The sequence below is a fragment of the Betta splendens genome, chromosome 4, assembly GCF_900634795.4.
Source record: "Betta splendens chromosome 4, fBetSpl5.4, whole genome shotgun sequence".
NCBI classification, from domain to species: domain Eukaryota; kingdom Metazoa; phylum Chordata; class Actinopteri; order Anabantiformes; family Osphronemidae; genus Betta; species Betta splendens.
In genome coordinates, this window is record NC_040884.2 from 31,071,568 (window position 1) to 31,098,204 (window position 26,637).

General features: G+C 39.8%; 3 protein-coding genes across 8 annotated transcripts; 2 read left to right on the top strand and 1 right to left on the bottom strand.

Moving 5' to 3' along the window:
* The first annotated feature begins 1,953 nt into the window (after positions 1 to 1,953).
* c4h19orf44 (chromosome 4 C19orf44 homolog) lies at positions 1,954 to 8,022 on the top strand. 3 transcript variants are annotated; one of them, XM_029146340.3, is made up of 9 exons: positions 1,954 to 2,449; positions 3,071 to 3,226; positions 3,312 to 3,439; positions 3,555 to 4,029; positions 4,550 to 4,901; positions 5,516 to 5,595; positions 6,106 to 6,592; positions 7,208 to 7,374; positions 7,482 to 8,022. In XM_029146340.3, the coding sequence occupies exons 1-9, from the start codon at positions 2,324 to 2,326 to the stop codon at positions 7,572 to 7,574; spliced, it is 2,064 nt and encodes a 687-aa protein (XP_029002173.1). In that variant the 5' UTR covers positions 1,954 to 2,323; the 3' UTR covers positions 7,575 to 8,022. The 3 variants fall into 3 exon arrangements, with proteins under 3 accessions (XP_029002173.1, XP_029002174.1, XP_055363878.1); XM_029146341.3 differs by having other exon boundaries at positions 1,955 to 2,440; XM_055507903.1 differs by lacking the exon at positions 1,954 to 2,449 and adding an exon at positions 2,462 to 2,578.
* akr1a1b (aldo-keto reductase family 1, member A1b (aldehyde reductase)) lies at positions 7,726 to 15,509 on the bottom strand. Of its 3 annotated transcripts, none has more exons than XM_029146349.3 (9): positions 15,369 to 15,509; positions 9,992 to 10,088; positions 9,638 to 9,757; positions 9,297 to 9,448; positions 9,008 to 9,203; positions 8,712 to 8,911; positions 8,427 to 8,499; positions 8,233 to 8,319; positions 7,726 to 7,977 (listed from the first exon to the last, which is right to left on the bottom strand). In XM_029146349.3, the coding sequence occupies exons 1-9, from the start codon at positions 15,425 to 15,427 to the stop codon at positions 7,912 to 7,914; spliced, it is 1,050 nt and encodes a 349-aa protein (XP_029002182.1). In that variant the 5' UTR covers positions 15,428 to 15,509; the 3' UTR covers positions 7,726 to 7,911. The 3 variants fall into 3 exon arrangements, with proteins under 3 accessions (XP_029002182.1, XP_029002183.1, XP_029002184.1); XM_029146350.3 differs by lacking the exon at positions 15,369 to 15,509 and adding an exon at positions 11,373 to 11,534; XM_029146351.3 differs by lacking the exon at positions 15,369 to 15,509 and adding an exon at positions 11,183 to 11,325.
* uhmk1 (U2AF homology motif (UHM) kinase 1) lies at positions 15,409 to 25,942 on the top strand. 2 transcript variants are annotated; one of them, XM_029146347.3, is made up of 9 exons: positions 15,409 to 15,679; positions 15,861 to 15,990; positions 19,659 to 19,845; positions 19,932 to 20,129; positions 20,248 to 20,342; positions 20,470 to 20,546; positions 20,633 to 20,731; positions 20,836 to 20,924; positions 21,128 to 25,942. In XM_029146347.3, exons 1-9 carry the CDS (start codon positions 15,409 to 15,411, stop codon positions 21,272 to 21,274), a joined length of 1,293 nt encoding a protein of 430 aa, XP_029002180.1. In that variant the 3' UTR covers positions 21,275 to 25,942. The 2 variants fall into 2 exon arrangements, with proteins under 2 accessions (XP_029002180.1, XP_029002181.1); XM_029146348.3 differs by having other exon boundaries at positions 19,737 to 19,845.
* The last annotated feature ends 695 nt before the right edge of the window (positions 25,943 to 26,637 follow it).

Below are 26,637 nucleotides of genomic sequence, written 5' to 3' on the forward strand. Positions count from 1 at the left end.
ATATGGTTGCAGTAAATCAACCATAATCAGGACACTAAACATGCAACCAACAAAACATGAGACACACCGAACAAACAAAGAAACCTTGACAGATGAAGCACGATGGACATGGTAACAGAACGCAATGGAGCCGCAGTGGAACAATACAAACCAGGACCATAATTACACATGCAAACAGGCGACAACGATGAACCAATTACAGACAGGAAATAACAAGACCAACAACAACACGAGAGCCAGAGTGCCCCCTGGATGCATGGATGCCTGAATCATAGCACCCTAACCTGCCCTTTACACTTTATCTGAAACCCCTCAGCCAAATAATAAACAAGACTGGCTATGGATACCGACTCCGGAACGGTGCCACCATAAGTCACCTCCTCTACATGGATGACATCAAGCTGTACGCCAAGAGTGAGCGAGACATCGACTCGCTGATCCACACCACCAGGATCTACAGCTCGGACATCGGGATGTCATTCGGACTCGAGAAATGTGGGAGGATGGTGACAAAGAGAGGCAAGGTAATCCACACAGAAGGGGTCTCACTCCCAGAAGGAACAATAGCAGACATTGAGGACAATTACAAGTACCTTGGAATACCACAGGCAAACGGCAACCTTGAACAGGCAACAAGGAATGCGGCAACAGCCAAATACCTCCAACGAGTAAGGTAAGTCCTAAGAAGCCAGCTCAATGGCAAGAACAAATCCCAGGCAATAAACAGCTACGCCCTGCCAGTGATCAGATACCCTGCGGGAATAATAAGGTGGCCAAAGGAAGAGATACAGACCACAGATGTTAAGACACAAAAGCTCCTCACCATGCATGGAGGGTTCCACCCCAAATCCAGCACCCTGAGACTGTACGCTAGCCGCAAAGAAGGAAGACGAGGACTAGTGAGCGTGAGAGCCACTATCCAGGATGAAACATCCAAGATCCATAAGTACATCAAGGATAAGGCTCCGACAGATGACGTGCTGAGTGACTGTCTCAGGCAGTGGAGAACAGAGGATGAGATGCTGGAAGAGGGACCATCATGGGAGGACAAGCTCTTACACGGGATGTACCACCGGAACATAACTGAAGTGGCTGATCTCAACAAATCCTACCAATGGCTTGAAAGGGCTGGGCTGAAGGACAGCACAGAGGCAATCATCCTGGCTGCACAGGAGCAGGCCCTGAGCACCAGAGCCATAGAGGCCCAGATCTACCACACCAGACAAGACCCAAGGTGTAGACTGTGCAAAGAGGCCCCAGAGACGGTCCAGCACATAACTGCAGGGTGTAAGATGCTGGCAGGCAAAGCATACATGGAACGCCATAACCAAGTGGCTGGCATAGTATACAGGAACATCTGCGCGGAGTATGGACTGGAAACCCCAAGGTCAAAGTGGGAAACACCTCCCAAGGTGGTAGAGAACGAGCGAGCCAAGATCCTGTGGGACTTCCAGATCCAGACTGACAGAATGGTAATGGCGAACCAACCAGACATTGTGGTGGTGGATAAAGAGCAGAGGAAAGCCGTAGTGGTGGATGTGGCAATACCAAGCGATGGCAACATCAGGAAAAAGGAACATGAGAAACTCTCTGGTAGAGGACCCGAGCTTGGAAAGTGGATGAGACCACCCGCGGAGGGTGAGAATAGAGTGTATATATATATATATATATATATATATATATATATATATATATATATATATATATATATATATATATATATATATATATATATATATATATATATATGTGTGTGTGTGTGTGTGTGTGTGTGTGTGTGTGTGTGTGTGTGTGTGTGTGTGTGTGTGTATTATTTATATGTATATGTATATGTATATGTATATGTATATGTATATGTATATAGCAATCAAAAAGCAAAGCAATTTCCTTCGGGGATCAATAATATCAACAGTAGCCGCCCAGTAGAAGGCGCTAGTACTCTAGTACTCTAGCCCCCTGAAAACAAAGAAGAAGAAGACGAGGAAGTTTCTCCATAGAAACAGGAGACGCCACAGTTTATTCATTGCACATTAGCTAAGTGCTGCGGGAGGTGGCTGTTTTGTGAAGCGCTTACTGACTATTTGACGTGATACAAGCCATCTGAATACATGACGGTTTTTAATTTAAGTGATCTGAATGTACTTAGCTTGACAAACAAAGGGTTTAGCCTCTTGCTAGCCAACATTAGGTTCCCACATCTGACAGGAGAAAACACGGTTATCTGTTGTTATCATGGCGTAATAGCATGCATTCTTGTACAGTATATGAAGATAAACTAAGTAACAGTTACCCAACCTAAAGTACATAGTGTTTCGGTGTGAAGATGTGGAAACGAGGCAGTCAAAGCTCGGCTCTGAACCGAGCCCAGGCATTGCTGGTCGCCAAGAAGAACAGCAGGGGCGACGGACAGTCCACACAGGGGTCTCCTGCCGAAACACAGGTAACAGAGGTAAACCCTTCCTTACCTTATCCACAAAGAAGGTACAACAGCTGCAATTTCTGCACCTTCTGAGGATCCTTTCAAGGGCCAGCCTGAAGAAAGTGGTCCTGGTTGTCTACTACTGTTGCTCCATTGAGGGTGTGTTAACTTTGTGCATCTCCACGTGGTTTTCAAGCTGGACCGTGTCTCACAAAAAGAGACTATAAAGGGTTATGCTGTCGAAAAAAACACTGGCCGCACTCTTGAAGGACGTCTAAAGTACCTGCGGTCTTAAGAGGGCACAAAGTTGTCTGAACTGCACACACTTAGGACACTGGGATGCTGCCCTCTGGTAAAACGATTTAGGGTGTTGAGGTCATGGCCAGTTTTTAGAATAATGAACACACACACACACACACGTGTTACCCTAATTAATATTAAAAAATACAAATTTCTTGGTATTTCGCAAATATAGTATATTATATATAATACTTATCTTTTAATCTGTATAATTGTAATTAAATTTTTCTTATTTTAATTATTTTTATCTCTTTGCATCGATCTGGGACACTGATTTGATTTTATTGTACTGTTGTACTAAGTATGGCTGTGCAACGACAATAAACATTTACCATATCATATTCCTCTTAGGGTACTGGTGATGGGTTTATCAATATCAGATCTGCTCCTCCGAATACCAACACACTTTTTTCAGGGCTGAGTGACCTGTCGTCATCAATCTCAGCTACAAAGCATAAAGCTAACTCCACAAACTACACTTCTCCCAAGAAGAACCAAGCAAGATTGGTAAATGTCTGAATTTATTGCTGCCTTGCATTTACACCTTGGACATTCCTATAGCAACCTTTTTTGTTCAACTATTTTTTTCCAGGATATTGGACCTCAAAGCTCTATGGGAGGAGGAGGGAACAGATTTCTGAAGAAAGCTTCACCACCTGTGACAAACAGCAGCCAGTCACCTGTCAGTATAAACCACATTCAGCAGATGCCTGAACCAAGGTAGGTTTCCATGGATGTAAGTGAAAACAAAGTATACATATGAAGCATGTAAATATTTCAAATATTTGTTGTAAAAAATGAACCTTTTTCCTATGCTTTTCTTTTCATTCCTCAGATGTGTTTTATCTTCCCACCATGGCTCACAGGCTGCAGTTTTAAGTACACTGGCTCAAATTGAGAGTCGCATTCACAGCCATCCACAGCCCCAGGAGCAGGCTAGAAAGGGGCCGCAACCTGACCATAATCCAATTCCCAGTTTGGCAACCCAACAAAAAGCAGTCACACAGACTGTGGAGGCTACTACACTACTAAGCTCAGCACAGTCCAGCAATCACCAGAACCATAAGGTCAAACGTTTCCTGAAAAACAAAGTGATGACTTCTGAGTCTTCAGAAGGTTCAGGTTCTAGTGCTGCTGCTGCTACATTCCCTTTGAGGGGCATAGAGACCAATTCAGTGAAAGTAGATTATGTTGTGAGTCTGGAAAGTGACGAAGAGGACATGAGGAAACTGCTTGGAGATTTATTGGATTCAACAGACAACAGCTTCTTGAGACCAGAAAAAAGCCCTTCTATAACGAAGACAGAAAAGGTACCCCAGTTTTACATCTTTTGGTGTATTTGGGTACATGTACCATATGTCTTGATGTCATCAACTTTTATATAGGATTTAATTACATCTTGTCTCAAAGTTTGTTTATTATCATTGATCATGGTCACAATTTATTGCAGAGCCCAATATATAGACTTTTATTCTTATATTGTTATATTGTATTGTAGCTTTTGTCTCAAGCCATCTGTACTTAAAGGACAGAAGTCTGTTTTTAAAAATAATTATCACAATTATCGCATTAAAGCTGTTACTAGGAAGTACTACGTTTCTTGGCTAAACACAAAAGCCTTCATCATTATTATCGCAGTTATGCTAGTTTTGTTTCCATTGTAACCTTGCACGTGCAAACAGTTTTTGACCTATAGGCTATTGAAACAGTACATTAAATGCATAATTACACTATGATGATTGATTCCTTTTTGACTTTTGTATAGAGTTAGTAACGCTCATCAGTTAAAAATACCTCATCAGCGTATGTGCTTTTTTAAATTTTTTACAGATGTTGAGTCAGACCCAGTCCACCCCTCCTTCAGCTGCTGTTCAGCATCTGCCATCCAACACAGCAGCGCTGTGCTACCCTGGCTCTCCTTCCCACCACAGTTCTTCGTTTAGATTCATCGGTCAAGCTCAGGCTTGCTTCAGCCCTTCCGCTGTTTCCCTATCCCCATCTCCGCCTTGTGTTTCCCCTTTACTTTCCAGGAGACTGAGCATGTCTCGCAGGGTGGACGGTTCCCAGCATTCAATCTGCTCAGTGTCAGGCCACAGTGAGGTTCTCTCTCTGGAAGAACTCTTCCCTGTGCAGCCTGCCTCTGAAGATCTCCACAATGTGATGAGTGTAGTTTCTTCTGAAGGTGAGAGCAGTTTCGCAGATTATTCTTCAGTGAGGCATAACTTGAGTTTACTTTGCCTATTATGTATTATATTATTATTATCAAAATATAATTTTTGATTTTCTATATCTCATGCATTCTAGATGCACCAAAGGGTAAACAACTAATTCCCGTGTTTTTCTCTTTGCAAATCGACACAGATTATATAGAAATAGAATTTCCAGCAAAGAACAGTTCACTAGTGGGGGTCATTCTAACATAATAAAGATAACCATCTTTCCAAGCAAATAGTTGTTAAATAGTCCTAATTGAGTTGCATTTTTGTTTCACAGTTGTTATTTTCTTACCTGTCTGAGTTAAAAGGGGGCATCCTTCTTCTTTTTAGAGACACAGATTCAGAAACCACAGTAAAAAGAAGCTTTTAGCTATGCTGTGCTTACTCTGATCAACTATTTAATTTTACAGCAGACCTGCAGTTTTTTTGTTAAATGAATCTATCTGAAGCTTTAATTATGGATACGGCAGCCTACAATCATTGATCTGCTGTTGATGTCTAGCGCATCCTCACATTTTTGGTGGTTGTGTGACTGTACACTGTCATTTTATACACCGGCTTCCATCTTGTGTTGTTACAGACTTTAAGTTAAATGTAATGACATTGGATGACTTTGTGCCGGCTCCTTCTGGTTTTACAGAGAAAATGCCAGGAAAACAGGTGGGTAATGATTGAGATTACCTTCAGCAAGACCTCAGTGTTGTGATCAAAGTGGTCTGAAAAGGTAACAAGGAGATGAAACAACAGCAGATGATGGCTCAGAGGCAGAGGATACCTGTAGAAAAGTAGAAACGCATTGGAAATTCAGAGGCATTTAATAAAGTGTTTAATGAAAGCCTCATCAGACACAGTTAATTTGTATAATTGCAATTTTTGCCTCTTGATGTGTTTATATTGGCATCAATATCATCTATTCACATTAAGTAATTGTATTTTACTATATGAGTTGTACACATAGCACACCTGATCAAAGCAATAATACAGGGGAAACAGGCTACAAAATTGAAGTTTCGTTTATGGATTTGCTGATGATTTAAAACTTAATTTTTATTTCCTGTAATGAATGTTAGTTTTTTTTATAAACGTCAGCCATTATGTTAAATTAAATTTAACAGCTACATTAAATATTAGACAATTATTAATGAAAGTCATTTTTGCTTATTGTTGCAGAGGAACAAACACAATCTATCTATGTCTGAATCCCCAGTGAGACATGAGAGAAGATATAGGAAAGCAAAACAGCAGCAACATGAGGAGGAAAAAGAAGACATGTTGGACTACCAAAGTGATTTTGAGAGTGAGAGCCAGCGAGAGCAAAGTTATAGTGCCAGCCAGATTTCAGAGCAGTTGATTGGAAATGGAGATGAAGAGGTGGCATTGAAGGTCAGAGATGAGGCTTCAGTTTCAGACTTGTTCCATGGGAGGACAGAAGATGATTACTCTGACATTTTGTCAGACCCAAGTCACTCGTGCATGTCACAGACCTCAGATTACAGTGACACGTCAGAGTCACTCAGCAGAAGCAGGGACTCTAGATCCCCAGTGTCACACATCAACCAGACCTCATATTGCCAGTCAGACAGGCATCCAGCAGCCAGAAGGCTTGTTCAAGAGGCAGCAGTACAGACACAGCCTGCAACCCACACATGGCCAACTGGTTAGTCTGTTCTACCTGTTTATGTATTTAAAATCTTTGATTTGATAAAAGCCACTAATCCTCCACCCATCCTGCTCTTATGGCATCAGTTCTGATGGTACATCATATACTACCTGACATCGAACCTATGTCATATGAATACACAGAAGTAATTTCTATTTGTGATGGTCCCACTTTGTAGATATGAGTACATATCCCTGTACTAGGACTGACGTACATGAATCCCATGTTAGTGGCTGCACATTCTCTAAAAGCAGATACCATGCAATGTAACACCCTTTAAGTTTTACTATTTACTGTAAGTGTACTACTTTAGTAACAGAAAATGATTTTCAGTGAACACCATTGAAGGATTATTTGAATTTCAAGGAGGCAAACAATAAGCATTTATTAGCCAACAGTACCCTCTGTTGGTCAAAGGCAGTTCAACTCTTCAGCTTGTATGGGATTCAGAGATTAGGCCTTATTCAAATATAATGCATTCTATTTTGTTATGTAGTGTTTGTTAAGTACATAGAATAGAAATAGCTAGAAATAGCAATAGAAAATTGTTACCTAAGCCTAACCCTAAAGTTCTAGTACTGCTTGTTTTGCTTTTACATGTCTGTACAACAGTGGTCAGCACCTACAACCCAACTGTGTTTGTGCTAAATGCAATGCTGAAACACCAACTTGCCACCACAAGACAGTTCATTGAAAGCAGCCGCCGCATTCACACCAGCCTTGTGCGGAGCCTAGAGCCACCAGACTACAGATACACCACACTGGAGGAAACCAAGGAGGTGAAGCACCCAGCTTGAACACAGACAACGACAAACACGCTCCAGATTGTAGTAGACATTACATTTGAATGTAACGACTTCCTTACCTATTTTTTTCTTTGTTTCAGTACATTCGAATGCACAGACCTTCCAAGTTGACAATGAAGGAAGCTTTGAATGAGGTGATGCAGGAGATGGAAGAAAAGAAGTGCACGATGTGACTGAACCCACAAGAACTTATACCATTTCTTCTTGTTAAAAATGTAAAACATTTTTAGTACAGTAGTACATTTTTAGCCATTCATAAAACAATCAATGAAGATTAAAAGTGATTTGTCTTCACTGTTCATTTAGTCAAAGGATTCAACCATCTATTGCAAGTAACAAACTGTTTATTTAAAAAATAATGCATAAATCATGTTTTGTTGTGATACAGGACTACACCGCTAACCATATTTCTAAATGTGAAATCAGTAAGTGCAAGATCTGACAACATGTGAAGCTGACTTGACGTGATGAGGTTGTTAAAGGCACAAATTCAGGTTATAGTGAGAATTTTTAGTAGGGATCATTGAAGGGGTAGTAAGGATGTCCAGCATCCCTAGGAACACGCTTTCCCTCCACCTGTAACATCCAAAGCAAAGTGAATACATTTGTTATTGCTCTTTACATGTATGTGTCCATTTTCTAAAAACCGTGACATCTCTTTGAGATCAAGATTTATCAATTAAATATTGACATTTTAACTAGTGGGTTAAAACAATTGCAGAAAGGCAACACTAATATGTCATTAATGATTACCACTGGCTCCAGCATTGCATAATTCCCTACAAAACCTCTCTAGTTTAGCACCCTACAAATACAAAAAAGCCCACTTACATCAATCATCGGCACAATGTAGCGCCAGCCTTTATTCAAGGCTGTGACACTTTGCATTTCTTCTGCTTCAAGTGTGAAGTCAAACACCTGACCACAAACACAGGAGGATTCTATCAGCATTTTCAGAAATTAAGATCTAGACATCTGTTAAATTCTTATGGTTTGCAAAGTAACTGCCGCAACTTTCACTACACCTGAATGTTCTCCTTGATACGGGACTGTGTAACACTCTTGGGGATTGTTACCACTCCTCGCTGTGTCTGCCATCTGCAAACAACATTTTGCGGTCACTGTACACTTCCTTAATTTTAATATATTTGGTACACCTTTAGACAGATACTGTACCTGTATTATAGCGCTTTAACAATAACATCCATTAGCTGTTTCCCCCCTTTTTTCCATGCATGCAATTACCCCATGAGAGACCAAGATTGTTTGATTTAAAACAAACAAACAAAGACAACTGAACAATGAATCACCTCAGGATAATCTGAGCAGGAGTCTTCTTGTATCTCATAGCCAGGGAAGTGATAACAGGTTCCTGAAGCAGGACAGGTTCATCTGGATGTTTCCAGGCCCGGTCAGGAGAACCCAGAGGACTGTAAGAGGTCATCACCAGGCCCCGATCCCGACAGTGGGCTAACAGTTCTACCTGGGTCAGATAGGGGTGGCCCTCCACCTGTCCAATCAGAACACAGACATACCTGGATGATTCTTAAGACACTACAAATATTTTTCAATCTGATTTGTTCACCAAAAACACTCAAACATTTACTTGTAGCACAGTTGGTTTGATGCTGGCAACAGACAGGATGTCATCGATTTGAGAACTGTTGAAGTTGGACAGGCCGATGGAACGAACCAGTCCTTTTTCCACCAGCTTTTCCATGGCAGCCCAGGTGACCTTGTAGTCTATGTCATCATACAGCAGACTGCCATCCTCCTTTTTAGGGAAGGTTAAATCTCCTCTTCTAAAAAAGGACAAAAAGGAGTAAGCATCAGTTATTGCAACCTAACAAAGATAGTTTTATCAAGATAAATTATTTGGTGGAGGTCAAACTCACTGGAAGGCGTATGGCCAGTGGATGAGGTAAAGGTCAAGATACTCTAGCTTCAGTTCCTTGAGGGTCTTCAGGAGGGCTGGCTCCACATCCTCAGAGTGATGATGAGTGTTCCACAGCTTGGATGTGATGAACACATCCTCTCGTCTGAGAAGCTGGAACACATATATGACAGATATGGTTTTACACACTGTGTGGGTTGTGAGTGTTTTGACATTTTAGGCTATATGAAACAGATGTCAGCATCTATCACCCTAAAAAGACATTATTGTTTTATTTAGTCTATTTTAATTGAAAAACAAAAAGACTTTAAGCCTCTTAATAAAGGAAAGATCACTGTTCACCTTGCTAGGGCCTAGTGTCTCCTGTAAGGCTTCTCCAATCTCAGCCTCATTGCCATAAATAGCTGCACAGTCAATGTGGCGATACCCAGACTCCAACGCCCAAATAACTGCTTGTTTCACCTATGATGACGTGAAAAGAGGAGCTGTTAGAATATAAGACTTTGTGGGATGCCCTGACAGATTATTTACAGAAACAGCTATGTATGAGTATGCTACTCAGGTGTGGAACACATAGTAAGAACAAGTTAAACCAGTGACATACAGAATCTGTCTTAGAAATAAGGTGCACACAAACTCAAGTGGAAACATTTTGCAAACATAGTAATCAAATGCTGCTTTATTTGCTGCCTCTACCTTTCCTGGGTCACTCTTCCACGTCCCCAGTCCAATCAGGGGCATCTTCCGCCCAGTGTTGAGAACTGCAAAGTCATTCATGCCTTTCAGAAGCACCCTAAGGAAACAAGGAGAACATGTCTCAGTCTGAATGGGGAAGTGCTTGGGTTATACAGACTGTTAAAGCTGCAGTAGCACAAATGTTGTCAAGATATATGCCTGCCTCCTATTTACTATGAAACTCTGGCAACAGTTATACTCACTATTATATATATAAACAGACATTTTTGTGGAGCTTCACAACAGTCACTTAATAGGTTCTAGTAATTCATTATCACAATAATGGTCAATTTGTTTGTGAAGCACAAAAACAGGGGTGAAGTTACATGCACTGATCCTCTCCTGCATCCTGACATCTAAAACATACACATTTTAAGGAGCTCCACCTTGTCCTGGTTATATGTTGTAGAGAGAGATTATAGTTTGTGTAAAACTAAACAAAAATAAATCAATCAAAAGGAAGAAGGTGCTGATGTAAATTCTCTCAAAATACAGTCTGTATAATGAGAACCCAGCACTGGAGCAACTTTAGCTTAGTCAGGAACCAGTTTCCTGTTTAAACCAACTTTTGTCTCTTCAGCACAAACAACTTATTATTTTTGTTGGTTGTCTGTCTTTGCCAGACAGTTTTATTTAGAATCATTATAGATTTATTTTTGTACATTTTACAAAATTCGAATGTCGTCTAATATACTGTAATAACAATCAATTTACCTAAAGGCCTTAATGAAACCCTAAATTGTGTGAAGCATCGGTTGTCTCTAATTGGTCTTAAATAAAGAGACAAAACATGATAGCTTTCCATCCGCCACGTCTGTCTGCTGATTTCCTCGAAAGAGAAAGTCACGCGCGACAGTGACAATGACCTCGAGCGCAGACACCGATGCTTTAAATAAAACGAGAAAAACTTGTCGCCTCTGACCTACTTATATCACGGAGAAATTCGTTGAAATAAGAATGGTCACTATCCTGAAGTGTTGACAAAGGCAATATCTATATAATAATCTATCCAAATGTATATACGCCTCACTAGTCAACCCGTCATTGTGCCCAATAAAAGGAATCGCCCGGCTACAGCTGTTGTTGTGTACACAGCTAGTTAGATCTAGCTTGTTTTAAAAAAACGCTTCATAAAACCCTTGACTAATGTACCTGTGCTCTTTGCATTCACATCTGTAGCAACCCTTACAAATCAGCGACTCGCCCTCCTGCCAGCGTTGGAGCAGACACGACGGGATATCTGCTTACTGAGCTAACGTTTCAATGAGAGCATGGATGGCTTAGCTCAGCTGCACAATTACACAGTGAGCAGCGGATCGCTTCATATCATAAGCTGACTTACTGTGCCAAGATCTTTAAAGACGTAACTCCAAGAGAAAACCTCTGGTTGTGGCACACCCTCCTGTGCTGGACAATTATGCAACACTGGCTTCTTTTTACTGCCAAATGTTCAAAAACACCACCTCATTCTGTTGACATTTCTTTTTCCGGCATAAGGATTCGGGTATTTCCGGCGCCAGACATTACAAGTAGATGCACTCAAAAACTCGTATTTATTAATTAAGTTTTAGATTATTATGTTTTTTGAGCGGTGTAGTTGAAATAGAACCATAAAAATTGTTATCGTTGGTGGTGGGCAATATGGGCATTAGTTTATAACGTTAAGGTGTATAGTTTTAAATATGGGTATTCACTATGCAACAATATGAACATATTTGATGTTCTCTCGTGTTATCTTTTCCACGTTTATTTGTTTGAGATTTTAAATAATCGTCACTGGTTAACTTTAAAGCGTGTGGTGTGGCTTCCCAGAAAACGTAATTGAAGAGTCAGTATTAGATTTATTAATGTCGGGTAGGTTAGCTCACTTATGTGAGTGGTGGGTGTATAGGGAGAGCACAATTGGAACTGACCACTACCCAGTATGGTGTAAGGTGAGGATGAGTAAAAAGGAACTTGGAGGTTGAGGATCTGGACAGGCAGATAAGGGGAGCAATAATTGAGGCAGCACATAAAACAATTCCTAGAAGCAAGGGGCGAGGCAGAAATAAAGTGATGCCTTGGTGAAGTGAGGTTAGAAGGTTAGAAGGAGGAATAGAGCATTTAAGAAAGTATAGAGAATGCACAATTTCCAGCCTTTAATTGAGTATAAGCAGGCCCAGGCAAAGGTGAGGAAAGTTATCAGAGCAGCAAAGAGGAAGTATTGGAGGGATTTTTGTAGCACTATAGGTAGAAATACACAGGTGGGTGAGGTGTGGGGAATGATTAAGAAAATGGGGGGTGAGAGGAAAGGGTCAGTATTCCCGGCACTTAAAGATGGTGGTAGAATTGTTACTTCAAGTTTGGAGAAAGCGGATGTGATGGTGAATAAATTTGTGGGTATTCATAGTAATGGAAATGTATCATCAGAGGGGAGAAATCAAAGAGGAGAAATGAAAAGTGAATATACTAGTGTCTGGGGGGAAAAAAAGGATACGACTGAAGATGTAAATGATATGTTTACAATGGAGGAGCTTAAGAGAGCTGTTGCCAGAACAGGGGCGTCAGCCCCTGGGAAGGATGGCATATGCTACAGCATGCTGAAGAACCTAAAGGATGTGGGGCTTGGGAGGTTGCTAGAACTCTTTAATAGGGTGTGGTGTGAGGGTAAGGTGCCAGGGGAGTGGAAAGAGGCAGTTATCATTCCAGTTAGGAAGCCAGGAAAGAATGCAAGTGATCCAGGAAACTATAGACCAATAGCACTGACGTCAAGTGTGTGTAAACTTATGGAGTGAATGATAAACGAAAGGTTGGTATACAAGCTGGAATAGGATCATCTGCTAACTGAGTTTCAGAGTGGTTTTAGAAAAGGGAGAGGTGCGATAGACCCTGTTGACCGACTGGAGGATGATATTAGGAAGTCCCAGGTAGACAAAGAAGCTGTTATAGCAGTGTTTTTTGAGGTTGAAAAAGCATATGACATGTTGTGGAAGGATGGATTATTAATCCCGTGGCATAATATGGGAATCAGGGGGAAACTGTTTAATTGGGTCAAAGGTTTTTTAGAAGAGAGGAAAATTCAAGTGAAGGTGGAGGGGGCTTTATCAAGATAGTGTATAATAGAGAATGGTACGCCACAAGGGAGTGTGGTCAGCGCAGTCTTGTTTAATATCATGATCAACGATGTGTTTAGTGATGGTGCAATCTGGAAGAGAGGAAGGAACAGGAAATATATTGCTAAGAAGGTGCAGGAAGGAGTTGACAAAGTTCAGGAATGGGGCAATAAACAGGGGTTTAAGTTCTCGGTAGAAAAAAAAGGCAATGGTTTTCACAAAGGCAAGGTGGGTGATGGTCTGAGTCTAAAGCTGTATGGGAGAGAAACCGTGTTGGTTAAATGTGTAAAAGTTCTTGGGTGTAATCTTTGATCAGAAGTTGGAGGGAGCATGTGAAGTATGTGAAAGGGAAATGTATAAAAGTGGTGAATGTTACGAGGTGTTTAGCGGGGGTTGACTGGGGTGGAAGTGTGGATGCTCTGAAGGATGTGTATAACATGTTAATAAGAACCAGGCTGGATTATGGGAGTGTGGTATATGGATCAGCGGCAAAATCAGTACTAAAAGAGCTGGATGGGGTACAAGCCAGGGCTCTAAGAATATGTGTGGGAGCAGTAAAAACGGCTCCTCTGTGTGCACTGAGGGTTGAAGCAGGTATCATGCCACTTAGCCTTAAGAAAATATATTGCCATGAACTATTGGTTAGGACTGAAGGGTAAGAAGGGTTACTGTCCAGAGAAAAAAGTTTTAGACAGGAGCTGGGAGGGGGAGAAAGTAGGGTGGAAAGCTTTGGGTGGAAGGGTAAAGTGTGGGTAAGAGAGATGGCGGTAGGTTAGACAAAGGTGGAAATGGAGAATTACATTCCTACGAGGGTGCCACCCAAGGGTGGCACCGAGGTTGGTGGAACTTAGAGGGTTGAATAGGGTGTTAATGTGCAGTGACTCTCTGTCAGTATTGCAGTCCCTGCGGGGGAAAAATGCAAAGTACCACCAGGAGGTGTTATTTGAAGTGGTGGATTTTTTTAAGTAGGAACAGTGGCAGGGAAATAGTGTTGATTTAGGTTCCGGGGCACGTGGGTATAAAAGGGAATGAGTGGGTGGACAGAGTGGCAAAAAGGGCAACAGAGCAGGAGGATGTTGTGGAACATGTTAAATTGTGAAAAGGTGAAGGGAAAAGCATAGTGAGGGTGAATATTGTGAAGGAGTGGCAGAACGGTTGGGATAAAGAGGTGAAGGATGGAAATGGTATAGAATAAAAAAGAAAGTGGGGGTAGGTGGAGGGCTAGGTGGGCGGGGGAGAAGAGAACAGGTTATTTTAAGTAGATTAAGAATAGGGCACACATATCTGAACAGCACTTTACTGTTGATGGGGAGACACGTGGATGGGAGGTGTGAGTTTTGTGGGGAGGTGGAGGGAGTGGAACATGTTATAATGGAGTGTAATAAGTATAAAATGAAAAGGGAAGGAATGGTGAGGAGTATGAGGAAAGCAGGAATCAAAGATGTGTGTTTGAGGAGGGTGCTGGAAGTTGAAGGAGCAGGAAGATGGAATGATAGCATTGTTTAAGTTTTTAAATGTTACTGTGTTGGGAAAAGAAAATGAGGGTTAAAGAAGTCGATAGGTGGCGGTAATGCAACAATGAGGATGCAAGCCGACGGTAAACTCAAAAGAAGAAGAAGATTTACAGCGCTGTTTGGTTTTCTAGATGGAACAGGGCTAAATAGGAAAGGCACTTATTTATTTCGTTTCAAATTAATGTCCTTAATTTTTTTGAAAAGCGAAGACCGCCATCGAATCCACACTCCAATTTAGAAGGTGGCGGTAATACGCCACCCAGTTGTTTGCCGAATACAAAAATCACAAGAAGAAGAAAAGCGGAAGCGAGATTAATATCAACATCCAAAGTTTACAACTTTGGATGTTCAGGGCCGGCGAAACTGACAAACTTTATGAAATTTCTGTTTTCAGTAAAATTGACATAAACGTATCGATGCGCATGGAGAAGGCATATTTTTGCGTATCGTGGGAGCGGTTTGTGTTTGTACTTGAATTCTTTGGCTAGTTTAGCAGTTTTGAAGACCCAAGTTAGCTAGCTCATAACTTTCTGTCAACTGACTGGCGTAGGCCAATTTCTGTCTCACTAAACAAACTATATTTTAATATGACTACATTTTATGGTGTGTTTAGTTTGACCGGGATTGTTGATGTTGCCGGGTTGCCTGTTAGCTGCCACTGACAGACCAAAATCCTGATAGTTGGTTCGTAGAGCTTCGGTTCGCTTGCAATGCTCCTGCAGCTGCTCCTACCTGTCAACTAGCTGGCTCCTGTCCCGCATCCCGTCTCCCAATGGCTCACTGCGTATCATCTGAGCCCAACACAACGGTACATGCTAACGTAGATCAGAGCATGAAGCCGGTTCTGTTTGAAATCTTTGGCGAGATATGGACCGTCCAGTCGCGGCTCGGCCAGGGAGTGTCGGCCTCGGTCTACCGGGTCAGTTCAGGCAGAGCTGCCACCGCTGCTGTCAAGGAATTTCAGGCCGACACTAAGGGAGGAGATTACGGGTATCACAAGGAGAGGTCCGTGCTCGAGGAGATCCAGGGGCATAAAAACATCGGTAACAAAATTATTTCACTCTGATAATTGGGCCCCTGAATAACATAGGTTGATCCGTCTGACATCACAGACACAATAACGATGGACTCTAGTTCTAAATCTAACATGAATAAGAATCGGTCGTAGATGCACGAGACCTTCTTGTTTTTAACGACTTACTGTCTTTTTGTTTTGTTTTTCAGTTACATTGTACGGTGTTTTCACCAACCATAACTGTATGGGTGTTGCCACTAGATGTCTTCTCTTGGAGCTCTTGGATGTGAGTGTGTCAGAGCTGTTAGTGAGAGGCAACAGTGATACCCAAAGTGGAAGGTGAGCAATCTTCTGATCCAATGTATAAATGCTGTCTAATTAATCAATGTGTATCCACCTTGCACAGTAGTGTTACAGTAGTAGAGATCCACCCTCAATATGTCCAGTGTTTTTAGTAAAAAGAATAGCAACAGCAAACTAGAAAAAGCAATTTCTCGAGAAATTACTTGAGAGAGCTTTTCTGTTGCAGAAAAGATGTCAAACGTTAATAAGTTGCTCACATCAAGACGTTGACTACGACAAAACAATGACAGATTAAAGACAACATTAAAAAGATAGAAGATTACAAAGTTGACCAAGGTAAAAAAAGGTAAATAGGTGACCAAGGTGCATCGTTGACAATCATAAAAAGGAAAAAAAATAGTCATAATTAACCAGTAATACCCAAAAAATCTTGCCATTTAAGATCATGAATTACATTAGTGCTTTTATTTTAAAAGGATTTAGAGGGCACGTGTGTGGGTGATTGATGAACTTTAAAACAGTCTTTAAATAGTCATAATTTACCATTCAAAAGCAAAAATAATGCTATTAAAGTGAATAAATTCTGTTGGTGTTTTTATTTTAAAAGAATTTAGAGGAGGTGTGTGGGGGTATTTAATAAACTGTCAATTAGTCTTTAAATCGTCATAATATTCCATTCAAAGGCAAAAACTGTGCTATTAAAGCTCTGAAATTGCATTGGTGTTGTTACTTTGAAAGGATTTACGGGAGGCATGTGTGGGTAATTGCTTAACTCTTAATCAGTCTATAAATAGCCATAATTCACCAGTCGACAGTAGAAATATTGCTCTTAAAGCTAATTATATGCCTAGGTGCTTTTATTTTGAAAGGAAGAGACAGTGTAATAAAATAAACAGTAATATAGTAAAATATAGACACTCAGCATCAGGAGGTTAACCTGTCAATCAATTTGTTTCTGAGATACAGATACTTTCTATTTTTGCTCTTAAACCCAATTCTTAGTACATTTCACTATTTGTTTATGTGCTATTCAAATTTCACCGTGTTTAAAGGACAAAATGACAACATCTGTTTCTGTGCTGAGTTTCTCTGTAGTAATTAATGTATAGTTTGAAAAATGGATAGAGCTGAAATAAGCTGTGTGTGTGTGTGTGTGTGTGTGTGTGTGTGTGTGTGTGTGTGTGTGTGTGCGTGCGTGTGCGTGTGCGTGTGTGTGCGCATTTTTTACATAAGTATTGTGTTTGTCGGTGAGAGGTGCACGTAATGAGGCAGAGAATATAATTAGAACATATTCCGTGTTTCTCAGAAAGTGAAGTTGTCTTTGCAGCACAATTAAAAACAAGGTGAGTCATGATTTAAAGAAAAAAATTTTTTAAACGTGTGGGGGTAATAACGTAACTGTCAATTAGTCTTTCAATAGTCATAATTATCCATTCAAAGTCAAAAACAGTGCAGTTAAATTTAATAAATTGCATTGGTGCTTCCATTTTGAAAGGACTTAGGGGAAGCATGTGTGCGTAATTAGTAAACTGTTAATCAATCTTTAAATAGTCATAATTACCAGCCAATAGTAGGGATTTGCTTTCTAATAAGGGAGTACCCCATGAGAAAACTATCTCTCTTGTCTGTTTACCAGCACAGACTAATCTTAAATCCTGCAGTGGAACAAGACAAATATATTTCTACCTGTAGTTAAGCAAATTAAGCGGAATTAACTGGACAGTTAATTGACCTAACTTAACTCTTCCAGTCCAAAAGGACTTTTTCAGTCCTGAATGTTGCTACACTATTTAATATATGTGAATATTTTAACTCAAAATCACGCATAAATAACTGTATATGTATAAGCAAACTGACAAAGCTGAAGAGCATTTGAAATACTTTAAAATATTGTAATTAAACATAAAGATTAATGTTTTATGTCAACATTAAGAGTCAAATGCAATAATTGTTTATTAATAATTTTGCAACGGTCACTCCTATTAACACCAGCTCCTTTTATGGTGCATCACCCACAATGCATTGTGCTATAAATTTGCATATATTGTTGAATGCTGTAATGATCAATTAATTCTGTAAAAACACCCCCTCAACTACCGTACATGAAAGACCATTAAAAAAAAGCCTAATTTCTACAACTGCTCTTATGGGGAATCAACATTGCAATGAACTCATCAGTAATATGCATAGAGCTGCTGTGGACACTGAGCATTAGGAGTTCGACTTGTAAGTCAAAGTGCTACTGAGCTCAAGAGTCTGCCATGAGACAGACAGAAACCTCCACTGATCAGCACAAAGAGCTGGAGTCAGGCTGATTTCCACCCTAGCTTATGAGGCCTGTTACACCAAAAGCATAGGTCACAAGGTCACAAAAATAACTTCACTTTATGAATCCCAAGGCTTCAATGAGCAACTGCTGTTAGTTTTACGCTTGAGGAGTGAAAATTGTTGCCACAGTCGCGTTTTTAAATTAAATTAAAAATGCCTGTCCCTCTGTGATTTTACCCAGAAGTCAGAGAATATTTTCCATTGGAGTAAATGGGAGGATTTGTGTAACTGTGTTCGCCCTCAGGCAGATACAGACTAAAGTATAGTTTTGATGGCTTAGCCAGGCACATCATTGGAAAGAAGTGACTACGACTTAGTGAAAAATATGTTCAGATAGTGTAAACTGTGGCTGTAGTGACAAGTTAAAGAGAAAAGTTCTGTCTTAAAAAAATGTCCCCTTGAACTCTACCTGTGACATCACGCACTCTAGCTCACACAATACACACTAATGTAAAAGCTGAGGCTTGACCAAAAAACACCCAATATTTAAACTGCTATAGATCAGAGAGTATTGAAGATATTTAAAAGCTGAAAGGAAGATGATTAGTTGAATGTTGAATGAAAGATTTGAATCTCAATGTCAACATGCAAGTGTTGTAAAGTCCAGTCTTCCTGTATCCCCCTTGGTGGTCTGCCACTTTGTCTGCCGAATGGTGCAATCTGCTGCACCTCGACCTTTGGAGGTTGTTCTAGGCTCCTTAGTTATTGTTCGTATTATCTATCTTTTACATTTGTCTTAAATTTTTTCCCTTGTAGTCACGTCCAAGAAGGTTGGCTACAGTCGTGGGGACATTAAGCTTCTAAATAATATGTGCAACTGTAGTCACAGCATCATCTAGCTGCTTGGATAAGGTCTTATAGCTTTAGCTGCTTGGATATGGTCTTATAGCTTTAACCTTCTAACATTCTTGTCTATCAATTTCTTTCTAATCTCCTGAGACAACTTTTTATTTTCTTTGGTCTCTGTGCTCCATGTTCAGCACTGTCTGTCACAAAACTGCACAGTGACTACTTGTCTCCCTTTTAAATAGGCAGACTGACTGATTGCATATATGAAGACACCTGTGATGCCAGTTAAAGGGCACACCTTTGAAACATAAACATATGATAAACAATATTTTCTATAGGCACCATCATTTTTGCCAAGCCTTATTAATTAGTTTTATGTTTCCGTTGAGCCGCAATTCAAAAGCAATGTCTGATTTTTATTGGTTTATTTTTTATTCAATTTTATATTATTGTTATTTCCAAGACCATTGTGGCTTTTTTTCATTAGAGAGGGGTACCAACAATTTTCTCCATGTGTCTATACTTTAAAATGTCTTCATATAGAAGAGTCTGAGTCTTATTTTCATAGGATGATTTTTTTTTGTCAGACTGCAACAGGGCCACTCTATGTGGCTTGTTCAGCACTGTGCCAGAGACATCTTGGAGGCTCTTGCCTTTCTTCACAGGGAAAGCTACGTTCATGCCGACCTCAAGCCACGAAACATTCTCTGGAGTGCTGATGACGAGTGCTTCAAGCTCATTGACTTTGGCCTCAGCTTTAAAGAGGGAAACCAGGTGCATATAAATGATATGTTGAGGGTCAGTAAAAAGAAGAGCTTTGTAATTAAATATCTGATTTCCATCTTCCTCACCTACAACAGGATGTTAAGTACATCCAGACAGATGGGTATCGTGCTCCGGAGGCTGAACTGCAGAACAACCTGGCTCAGGCTGGGATGGGGGAAGGGGGAGACTCAGGCTGTACAGCTGCTGTGGACTTGTGGAGTTTGGGCATCATCTTGTTGGAGATGTTCTCAGGAATCAAACTCAAAGACACTGTCCGCTCAGAGGAGTGGAAGGTATTCTGAAGATAAGGACTAGATTTACAATACATAGAGATTTACCAAGCTCTGTAACATAATTTTGTGGCACTGGTGAACTAGTATTCAATTATGTATTCTGTTTTCCTATTTCCAGGATAACTGTACTGCCATTGTTGATCATATCTTTGCCAGCAACAGTCTGGCATGCCCTGCCATTCCTGTCTATCACCTAAGAGACCTTATTAAAAGGTAAACTTAATCTATTATGCAACTAACATGACTGTATAATGGCATAATACATTACTCCTAGCTGTTTAGGTAGAGGGGTAGTCTTTTTATATATCCAGTTCTTGATCTTTTTCTTACTTGCCTATAGCATGCTTCTAATTGACCCAAAGCAAAGATGCACAGCTGAAACTGCCCTGCTGAGCCCATTCTTCAGTATTCCCTTCGGTATGTGGGAGTATTTGTAGCATCTACTAAGATGAATGTGTCTCTCATTGTGACGCAATTAACCGTACTATATTGCATGTATGTAGCTCCTCACATTGAGGATCTGGTCCTACTCCCTTCACCTGTTCTGCGTTTGTTGAACCTGATTGATGACAGTCATCTGCACAACGAAGAGGAGTATGAAGGTAAAATGGAGCATTTTAAGATCTTTCAATCATTAAGAATTTTGTACAATTACATCAAGTTTCTTAAAGGTGCATAAAAGCAAGTAAAATTGGATTCTTTTCAGACATTCTGGAAGACATGAAAGAGGAATGCCAGAAGTATGGCTCAGTGGTTTCTCTGCTTATTCCCAAGGAGAACCCGGGAAAAGGACAGGTGACACTGCTACATAAAAAACTTAAAATACATTAAAAAGATTTAAGTCAAAACAAAATATAGTAGTTTGTATACATTAGCCTCTATAGTATTAGTAGTCCATACTAGCAGAAGATTTCTTTTGTGTTTCAAGTGTGCAGATAAATTTAATTTAAATTAATTTAGCCACTAATGAATTTAGAAATCCTTTGTGTGTCACCCAGGTGTTTGTTGAATATGCCAGTTCCAGTGACTCCAAAGAAGCGCAGAAGTTGCTGACAGGCCGCACATTCGATGGAAAATTTGTTGTGGCCACATTCTACCCTCTCAGCGCTTATAAAAGAGGTTACTTGTATCAAACTGTACAGTGAATTCTTACAGCTCAATTTACACCTCCGCATTGTGTTTGCATGAAAAGAGGGTAGGTGCACCAACAGGTCTACATGTTAATCGTGTGAATTTTGCAGTGTGTGAATCAGCCTCCAGTTTAAGTTATGGCAGCATTTTCTGTTCCAGCTCCCAGTTTGTACTGTTTCATAGAAACCATGTCAGAGAGTAATTACATGAGAATCCTCCAGGGTTATATTTTAATAGTTACAGTTATAGGTAAAAGTTTGTTTTAAGGGATGTAATTCTAAACATTTACTGTAGTAGGCCAGCACTGGTCTTGCTGTAGTAATGAGTGGGTGTTTTATATTACATGTCTAAAAACTGGGCTTCCTGTTAAGACATTTTGTGGTGAAACTAGTGTCATGTCCTGTGTTGTTATATTATTAATGCCTATTTATTTATCGAAAGCATACAAAGTGGTACAAAGTGATACAAAGGGGGGTACTTTTCACTCTCTCTGCTCGGCATTGTGCTTAACCCCAGCTGGCATCCTCAAAGAATCATTGTTGATCATGCTCCAGATTAGTAAGACTTAGTCCTGTTTTTGAGTTAGTGATGACATATGAATATTTATGAAGATGTGCAGGAAATGATGATATATATTTTTTTCATATTTTATCCCTCTCAGCAAATGAATTTGCCTATAGGAAAAAAAACATACTCCTAGGACTAAGGTGTGCAATCAGCACAGGAAAGCAGTGCATTTTACACCTACTGTAGGCCTTCTGACGTCCTACCTTAATAGATACACCTCATAATACCATCTATATGACACCACGCCTCGAATCCATACAGAATGACACTTACACATTACATATTAATAAAAAAACTATTCAAGCAACACCTAATTTTAATTAAGTAAATAATCTTATTAATAAGCTTATTAATCAATAAGTTCACATTTACGATTAAGGAGGAAACTAATATCACAGATACTGTCAAAATATAAACAATCTACAGTATATTAAAATATGTGAGCTCAAACAAGTTTGTGCAATAAGCTGCACATAAGACACCAACTAGCTTACAAGGGGTTGACCGACCTCTTTTCACTAGATCCAGCTTTTTGTGAACAGTCCATTTTGAAAATGATGTAAATTGATATTGACATCCAAATATATCCCTTCTCCTCCTTCAGCCATTATCGGTTAAAAAGTACAGCGATAGTTGTTGGTAGCTAATGGATCTCTGAGTTTGGTTCTGAATTTCAGGCCCTAATGAGTTACGGGACACGAACATGTCACATTCAGCCTAAGGCCTTCTAGCTGGCCTTGGTGTTGCAGACTTGAGGTCTGATTGGCTATCACAATTGACTTATTTCATTCTGAAGGCCTCAGGCAGATTTCATGGAGCCTGACAACACAAGCCTGCTGAAATATGATTAGCTAAATACTCCACCATAATATGCAGTACAACCAAGTGGATATAATATATGAATTTGAAGAAGATGAATTTGCAAGTTGCAAATGTAATTTTGTTTTCTTAATTTAGTTAATTTTACAACAGTGGGTGAAGGATCACATCAAGCTATGGCACACTAAAACAATACACACTATCTACAAGTGCCCTGTGGCATTTACAAGCTAGCTACCTAACCAAAATGCTGCTATAACAACAGCTTTTGCTACGCCTGTGACTACTCACGTAGCTTAAGCTGATGCAGATGCTTTAGACAGTCCTCCCCGTCTAGTCCTTTTCAATAACACAATCAGACTGTTACAGATGTGGAGAAGACATTTATTTTAGTTTCTTCATCTACATGCCTGAAGCTCAAGCTAGTTTATGAATTTTTTTTATTAAACAACTCCACTGCAGCAACAGGTGACACTGGTGGTGTGCTAATGCTGTTCATTTGCTAAATGATAAAAATGTAATATTCCTAAATTAATTTGAGCCATAAACTTTATATTTATTTAGTTTACACTTGAGGAAAAATACACTTAATTTTTTTTAACAACCAACACTAACTGCTAGGTAAACTTGAACTGAAATGAGCACAAGTCATTTCTGCTGCCTTTTCATTTTATTTGTAGGAAGATGAATGTGATATTTAAGGTTTGGTGTGAGCTAATTTTGTACAGCACAAATGCAAAACTCCACTATTTGTACACGGGTAAAGCACTGTGACTAATTGTGAAGGGAAAAACTGCATAATAATGCAAAATGAAAAATATTACATAGTCTTACATTTAAGTCTTCTGTGTGAGACTTAAGCATGCTGTGCATAAAATGTAATGAATCTAGCATTCAAGTTAGCTGCAAATATTCAAGTAATCCAGAATGAGAGAGTATGGTGTCAGCCTGTGGAACAAAAATTGTACAACAGAATGTAGAACTGTATAGTGATGATGATCGCTTCAAATAGTTCTCTGTAAAGGAATTGGATTCAGTTATTATGTGTGTTAAACTCCAAGCCATAACTTCCATTTAAGATTGTGAATAATAATTTCTATATTTTAATCGCATTATGGTAGCACTTGGTTTGAGCTACTGGACAAATGAGAAAGCACAATGATAACCCTTGTGATTTGTATTGTCACGTGAATACACAATAATGCAAACATAGTCACAAATGCTTTATTCCAATTCTGCTAAATGAGTCCTCTAGCCTTTACACATTGCACCTTTAATGTTAATAAATATTCTGCCACTCTTTTAAGTGGTAATAAATATTTTAATTCTAACAACATATGTAGAAAGTGTTAAAGGAAAAAATGTGGTTTTGTCTTAACTTTAAATTTTGTTGTACGTGTCTAAAACGTGTATTCCAAAGTTTACGCATGACAGCACAGCTGGTTGAAAAATCTAAAATGAAACCTGAATTTGACCACTCTAAATGACTTACTTAAACTTACTTACTACACAGCGCTTTCACGCCATAGGGAACTGTGCTAGAGTACATCCGGAAAGTATTCATAAAGCTTCACTTTTTCCACCCTTTTTATGTTACAGCCTTATTCCAAAATGGATTAAATTCATTTATTTCCTTAAAATTCTTCACACAGTACCATGTAATGACAATGAGAGAAAAGATTTTTTTGGAAATGTTGCACCTTTATTAAAAATAAAAAAATGAAAAAAGACATTTACATAAGTATTCACAGCCTTTGCTCAATACTTTGTTGATGCACCTTTGGCAGCAATTACAGCCTCAAGTCTTTTTGAATATGATGCCACAAGCTCATTGTCCTGCTGAAAGATGAACCGTCGCCCCAGTCCGAGGTCAAGAGCACTCTTATGCAGGTTTTCATCCAGGATGTCTCTGTACATTTCTGCATTCATCTTTCCCTCTATCTTGACCAGTCTTCCAGTTCCTGCTGCTGAAAAATCCCCACAGCATGATGCTGCCACCATCATGCTTCACTGTAGGGATGATATTAATTTAGTGATGAGCGGTGTCTGGTTTTCTTCAAACATAACGCCTGGCATTCACTCCAAACAGTTCAATTTTACTCTCATCAGACCAGAGAATCTTATTTCTTACAGCCTGACAGTCCTTCAGATGCCTTTTGGCGATTTCCAGGTGGGCTGCTATGTGCCTTTTACTAAGCAATGGCTTCTGTCTGGCCACTCTACCGTACAGACTTGATTAGTGGATTGCTGCAGAGATGGATATCCTTCTGAAAGGTTCTCCTCTCACCACAGAAGAACACTGCAGGTCAGACAGAGTGACCATTGGGTTATTGGTCACCTCCCTGAGTTTCATTCTTCCACTTACGAATGATGGAGGCTACAGAAATTGGATGGAGCAGCAGAAATTTTTCTATAACCTTCCCCAGCCTTGTGCCTCGAGACAATCCTGTCTCGGAGGTCTACAGACAATTCCTTTGTCTTCGTACTTGGTTTGTGCTTTGACAAGCACTGTCAACACTGGGACCTTATATAGACATGTGTGTGTACCTTTTCAAATCATGTCCAATCAACTGAATTTACCACAGGTAATCTCCAATTAAGCTACTGAAACATTTGAAGAAAGATCAGTGAAAACAGAATATTCCTTAGCTCAATTTAGAGCTTCACTTCAAAGGCTGTGAAGACTTATGTACATGTGATTTTTTTAGTTTTTCAATTTTTAATAAATTTGCAACAGTTTCAAAAAATTGTTTCTCTCATCCTCATAATGGGGTATTGTGTGTAGACTTTTGAGGAAATAAATTAATTTAATCCATTTGAAATAGGGCTGTAACATAAGAAAATGTGGAAAAAGTGAAGCGATTGAATACTTTCCGGATGCAATGTATATGGTTTTAACAATCATTGTTGTCAGTAACCTATAACATGTACAGTAGCTTATAAATAACAATACCACGCTAAAAACCAATGAACAAATTTGAACAAAATTTCTACAAAACTTAATATCGGGTTCCTCCTAATGGCATTTGTACTTTGATTTAATACTTGAATTTTAGTTATGACCTGTGTTTTGATTCAGGACAAGTTGGTGCGTGTGTAAGTGTGCCCTTTTTGTAACACTTTATGAATCATGCCTAAATAATACTAGGGGGCTATGTTATGGTGTGTGTAAAAGATATGTGTATGTGTTTGGTCTGAGAATGAGGTGTTGGTTTTGGTCTGATCTCTAACCCTACAATTTTTGCCCATCGAAGCAATTCTGAATGTGATCAGAAATTAAAAGTAGTTTTATAATGCTTCTTCTTGCAGATCTTTAATTATCTGTTAAGCCATGGGCCTCAAACTGATTCTATGAAGGGCTTCTGTCCCTGATGGTTTTCCAACCTTCTCTGCCCCAACTCCTCCTGATTACCTTGACCAGTTGTGTTCAGTCAATGACAAGCTGGAAAAGCCAACTGACACACCTAATCAAGGTAATCAGCAGAGAAAGCTGAAAAACCAGCAGGGACAACGGCCCTCGGTTATGCTTTGACTGAAGAACATAATTAATCTTATTTGACATGGGAGTCATAGTCATATTACAACAGAAAATTTTGAAAAATTAAAAATGTATATGTCTCTGGGTAGTGACCTTTTATTATGGTAAGCATTATTTTTTTTTTTTTAAACGATTGAGAGTGTGTTTGTCGGACTCGGGCAGGCGGCGGACCCACATGCACAGCACAGAGGCAGGATAATGATCAAACACAGGTTTATTTGGATAACGCAGGGTCAGACGGTCCAGGTCATACACGGGGGCTTGGCAAAACATACAGCAGGGAGCGGGCAATCTCTGGTCCGATATTCAGGCAGGGTTCGTTACACAGGAGATCTTGGCTAAGGTACAGGCAGGGATTAAGCGAACTCACGGTCAGTGGGTTAGTCCAGGTGCAGACAGGAAACGACGGTCAGGGCAACCAGGAACAAAACACGAGGAACACGGAACACGAAA